The sequence below is a fragment of the Gadus morhua genome, unplaced genomic scaffold, assembly GCF_902167405.1.
Source record: "Gadus morhua unplaced genomic scaffold, gadMor3.0, whole genome shotgun sequence".
NCBI lineage: Eukaryota > Metazoa > Chordata > Actinopteri > Gadiformes > Gadidae > Gadus > Gadus morhua.
Genome location: NW_021964149.1, coordinates 188654 through 194234, shown reverse-complemented (window position 1 = coordinate 194234; position 5581 = coordinate 188654). Strand labels below are relative to the sequence as shown.

General features: G+C 45.9%; 1 protein-coding gene across 1 annotated transcript; it reads left to right on the top strand.

Moving 5' to 3' along the window:
* Positions 1 to 573: 573 nt before the first annotated feature.
* LOC115539316 (immunoglobulin superfamily DCC subclass member 3-like) lies at positions 574 to 2009 on the top strand. The gene is made up of 4 exons (XM_030350370.1): positions 574 to 615; positions 1146 to 1250; positions 1505 to 1594; positions 1714 to 2009. Exons 2-4 carry the CDS (start codon positions 1190 to 1192, stop codon positions 1875 to 1877), a joined length of 315 nt encoding a protein of 104 aa, XP_030206230.1. The 5' UTR covers positions 574 to 615; positions 1146 to 1189; the 3' UTR covers positions 1878 to 2009.
* The last annotated feature ends 3572 nt before the right edge of the window (positions 2010 to 5581 follow it).

The following is a 5581-nucleotide window of genomic DNA, read 5'->3' as shown; positions in this document are numbered from 1 at the left end:
ACAATGTTATATGCTGCTGATACAGGCCAGACTCAAGCAACAGCAACATAGTGCAGCAGAGAGAGAGAGAGAGAGAGAGAGATTCACTGCTCTCTATTGAGGGTCACAATAGAGAGCAGTGAATCTAAATGTTTAAATGTGATCGATAGTGTTTAAATATGGTCGATAGTGTTTAAATGTTCTTTTCCCTCACTCTCCACCTCATCCCTAACTCTCCACCTCAAGCTGATGTGTAGTGAGCGTTCTGGCGCCGTTTGGCTGCCGTGCATCACCCAAGTGGGTGCTACATATTGGTGGTGGTTAGTGAGGTCCCCCCTTCACTTTAGGCGTCTTTGAGTGTTTAGGCGTCACTGCAAAATAAACCGGTCCACTGGACCCGTACACCTATGCTATGGACAAAATCTGTTGAACAATAACGGTGTGTCAGCTGCCATGGCTTCAGACTAACCTCGTAGAGTTTACTTCTTTGTGTTTGAATTACCGGCAGCCACAGATGCAACATAGCAGCGTGTGAAAACCGCATTCCAATGTCCATATATGGAGTCAAGGTCGCACCCAATTCAACTGAGCGATCCCTCCCGAAGTGGTACAGCCCAAGTCAGCCTTGTGCGATCGGTAAGAAAGACGTAACAGCTTATAACAACATTGATCTCTCATGCAGGCAATAAGATAGTGACACACTGTTACGGTGTCCAACAAACGTAAAATCAGCAGCCTTTGGACTGCCAAACATAAAGGCAGAAGACAGGATTCTTGGGGAAAACAAAGTTTTATGGTTGACCACATGACGAATGTCATTGTCTTTCTTTTACTTCTCAAACTACGTTACAATTGAATGTTCATCAGCCCGAGCCACAATGTTTTGGCCAAACAAACGAAACAAAGTGCTCCGTCTCCCCGGGAACATATATTGATTGAGTCTACATGGTTTTCATTCGCAAAATGGCGCTGCTACTGCTGCTAGCTTACATAAGTTACGAATTGATCAAGAGTCAAATGTAAGTGAACAATGCAGGACTTGAATTCTTTACAGTTCATGATTAGCCTGTTATTACGTGTGCTCTCCATTTCAAAAACTCAATCATTACAGTGTCATTAATATGCTGTCCTTTTTTCTCTTGCCGTTTGTTTTTTCTAACCCTCAGCCACCGGCCCTCAAGCTCAGATCCACCAATAGTGCAAGAATACGATGTTCCAGTGTTTGCTAAAGGCAAAGAGGAGGAGGAGGAGGAGGAGACACCAGGGATGTGGTGAGTGGGATGGATTAGTTCATCAAACATGTGCATAGCACACACGCACACGTATATGTCCACACACACACACGCATATATAAAACAATATAAAACATTTAAGAAGGAATGCAAATGAGGCATTATCAATTATAATAAAACATAATTAAAACACATACAAGCTTCGGGTCCAATGTTTCCAGAACTAGGATGGGTATATCTTGTGTCGCTCTGAGAGTTGTTAATAATGTTTGTTTTACACACATCGGCCTCAGGTGTTGTCGTCCCTCCTCCAAGCTTGGGGGGAGATGGGCCTCCCCGGGTCCCCAAGCTTGACGGACATCCGTTCAGCCGTGGCCACATACGTGAGTATCAAAAACACATGATAAGGAATTGGTCAATTTGGTGCATTTTGCTTCCGTTACACACATTCAATGCAAACACATTCTTGTTTGTAAATGCCCCTCTTTTTCTTTGTTTGTAGAACTTCGACTCAGAGATTGGCAGGAGGGACCATCGCAATACGACCGCGGCAGCGACTACCAGTGCATCGCCGAGAACAGCGCCGGCTCCGCGCAGGCCAGCGCCCGCCTCACCGTGCTGTGGGCCGACGGGCTCCCCGGGGCCCCCACAATGGTGCGGGCCTAGGCGTTGTCGCCCGGCGCCATCCAGGTGTCCTGGAAGGAACCGGAGCAGAACACACAGGACATCATCGGCTACGTGCTGCACATCCGGCGGTCCTCAGGTCAGGGCCACACACACGCACATGTGCATACACACACACACACCAAACACTCTCTCTCTCCCTCTCTCTCTCTCTCTGTATTAAGTCACTGACAGGCCCAGACACCTCCCCAGGTAGGCCTCATAAGCCTCCCAGCACTGCCCAGCACTAACACTAATGTGCATAGCATACACACACACACACCCAACACTCTCTCTCCCTCCCCCTCTCTCTCCCCCCCCTCTCTCTCTCTCTCTCTCTGTATTAAGTCACTGACAGGCCCAGAGGCACAGACACCTCCCCAGGTAGGCCTCATAAGCCTGCTCTCTGTTAAAGGTCACTGAGGGTCACACAGACACACACAGAGCACCAAACACTGCCCTGTGTATTGTATTAAGTCACTGACAGGCCCAGAGGCACAGACACCTCCCCAGGTAGGCCTCATAAGCCTGCTCTCTGTTAAAGGTCACTGAGGGTCCCACAGACACACACAGAGCTCCCAGCACTGCCCAGCACTAACACTAATGTGCATAGCATACACACACACACACCAAACACTCTCTCTCTCTCCCCCCCCCCCCTCCTCTCTCTCCCCCCCTCCCCCTCTTTTTCTTTGTTTGTAGAACTTCGACTCAGAGATCCGCAGGAGGGACCTAACCGTTTTTAGTCATTCACAGCGTGGTCTTACCTTCACAATGAAAAATTAACAACACAAATGAAAAGATTATCCATGGAATAGTCCCTTCCATTTCGGTGGAAAACTTTCCAATTCTTCTGCAAAATATTAGCAGTGATACATCCTTTTAGAAGTTCACGTGAATCTTTGTACCGGTCAATCCAGAGGTCCAGAGCTGCTCCTCCTCAGAGTCTGTCTCTTCAGGTGAGTAGACTCTCACCTGGCCGGACTTCTCTCTCCTCATGAAGGCTGGAGCCACAAAGGACAGGCCAGTATTTAGTCTTAGATGGCAATTAAAGTGGCACAGATACACTGATTGAAAAAGTACATCTTCCTCGGCTCTGTGACGAGGAAGATGATAAGAAGATAAGCCCTACTTCTCCTCAGAGTCTGTCTCTTCAGGTGCTCTGAATATCCTTAATTGGCCTGGGCCGGGTTGCCACAACGGACACAAGGCTTTCTTTGTTTTACGGGCATTTATAGATCCGGTTGAATCTGCGTTGTGTTTACCTGCAGTCAAAGTGTTCATTTTGTTTTGCTAAATCCAGATTTTGATTAATGATGTATCCACGTTGGTCGATTCTCCCCTCAAGACAATACGGAGTCAGTTGTTTACACAGAAAAAAGGTTGATTTAACTGCCAGGATAGGTTGATTTAACTGCCAGCGAGTTAAACAGTAGTTGACTTTACCTTTAACTGCAACTAAACATCTCCCTAATCAAACCATCACATCTTCATCCGTCCTATCCTACTGTCGCTAACATCTAAATCACAACATAAAAACATGTGCAATTCAACAGAGCAAGGTAAAAGTACTCTTTTTTATCTTTAGCAAACACTGGAACATCATCGTCATCAACAACATCAACCCGCATCATCATCACCTTGATGCGGGTCCTCTCCATATCGTAGCCTGGGAAACACTTGGTCGCGTTGAGCTGTTTGTAGCCGATGATGTCCTGTGTGTTCTGCTTCGATGCACTGGTGGTCGCACCCGCGGTCGTATTGCGATGGTCGGCCGTGATCTTTGTTCTCTGGGTGACCAGATTACATTTGAAACACGTGCAAGGGTCCCATTGAGCTGTTCTCGGCGATGGGGTTAGGGTTAGGGTTATATTCATCTTTTGATTTCCCTAAAATTGGCATTGGACATGATGATAATCTATTGCCGTACGGGGAAGGTTCGGGACTCAAAGAGAAATGGTTCTTCTTTTCAGTTTGTATTCAAGTTTATTTTTCCTTTTTTTTTAATGTTTGTTTACACAACCTCGTCTATTGGTAAGGTGCATGCCCCGTGATCGTGAGTTTGAGTCCGAGACAAAAAACAATCTGTGGTTTCTTGGGAGTATTTTGTAGTTGAAAGGTGGACAAAGTAGTGTTTTAGTCTCGTATCATCTGTCTTCCTGTGGTGGTTTAGCAGCGGATCCAGACGCTCCCATTGGGATTTGATAAAGTGGTCTTTGCCTTTAGCAAACATGGAAAATAAAGCTATTGATCACATGGATATCGATCAGTAAAGCTGAAAAAAAAAAATCCTACTTTCTTCTGAGGCACACTTGGTGAGTGGGGCTTCAGTTTGTAATGTAAACTAGATTTATTTAAACACATTCACTTCAACAACAAGCAAACAGTTGCCTTCAAACTAACCCAAAAATGTCGATATTTCCCAAAGCAATGTGAAAGGTCTAAACTGTGGCCACTGAACTTCAGTCTTTGTAAAGACTGAAGTTAAAGACTAACTTTAATAAAATTCTGTGCAATTTATGAAATCGTATTATTTTTATTAAAAATATAAACATTTCGGACCAGTTATTTCCAGCGTTTCTTTTCCTCCTCTTACCCATTTAAAGTTTGAGAATAGGTCGGCCTTGGGGCCGAAGTTTTCCTGGTAGTACTGTTCTGGCTCATACGGTCGCTCCTCAAACGCATTCCTTCTTGGGGCCCTTTGACCCTCCACTGCTCCGCCTCGGCTCTCACTGGACATGGGCTCCCGTGTTGGGGGCTTTTTCACCATAGGAGGAGCAGGTTGCTCGTCGACTCCCGCGCGTCTCTCCTTCTGAGATTCCTTCTGGCCAGGCTTCTTCTGCTTTGCTTTCTTAACGTCTTCCTTCTTTTTCTTTGATTTCTCAAGAGAAAAAGCGTGATTGTGGAGCTATTGACCCGATATCATGTGTGGGTGTAGTTTTCTATAGAAGTTTACATGTCCCTTAACTTAAAGAAAAGAAAAGAAAAAGGAAATGCTTTTGAACAAAGACCGCGGGGCTTTTCCCTCTTCGCTCGCGTTGAGCTGTTCTCGGCGATGCACTGGTGGTCGCACCCGCGGTCGTATTGCGATGGTCGGCCGTGATCTTCGTTCTCTGGGTGACCAGATTACATTTGAAACACGTGCAAGGGTTTAAAATGAGCTTCAGGTGTATCGTGTTGGACTCGTCTATTGGTAAGGTGCATGCCCCGTGGTCGCGTTGAGCTGTTCTCCCCCTCCAGAATCTTGGACTGGTTGAAATCTGTGACCTTAATGAGACAGGTCTTTGCCTGAGAAGCCAATAGATTATTCTCGGGTTTCAGATCTCTGTGGATGATGCCATTCCTGTGGAGGTACTCCACTGCCATCAGCATCTGGTAGAAGTAGAGTTTAGCCACAGCCTCATCCAGGCCTTGTCCCGCCTTCACCCTGTTAAACAGCTCTCCCCCCTCCATCAGCTCCAGGACAATGCAATACGTGTCCTGTCTGGTAGAAGTCCTCTGTTTTGATCAGACATGGCTGGAGGAGAACCAACCGAGTGTCCAGGTTGGATTTAAAAGTCAGTGCTGATTTAGAATTCTTTTAGAATTTGTTCTGCATTAATCACTGATTATGTCCTGAGCGCATGGTATATGATATCCGTGAAAATGCAAATGCACATCAGGCGCGCAAACATAAAACGTGAAAATGAAATATAAATTAGAAAATT

Bases quoted from the DNA above. Each gene is read 5' to 3' on its own strand.
- LOC115539316 (XM_030350370.1), top strand. From the start codon at position 1,190: ATGTTCCAGTGTTTGCTAAAGGCAAAGAGGAGGAGGAGGAGGAGGAGA. The intron at 1,251-1,504 runs GTGAGTGGGATG...CATCGGCCTCAG, and splicing joins GAGGAGACACCAGGGATGTG to GTGTTGTCGTCCCTCCTCCA. The intron at 1,595-1,713 runs GTGAGTATCAAA...CTTTGTTTGTAG, and splicing joins GTTCAGCCGTGGCCACATAC to AACTTCGACTCAGAGATTGG.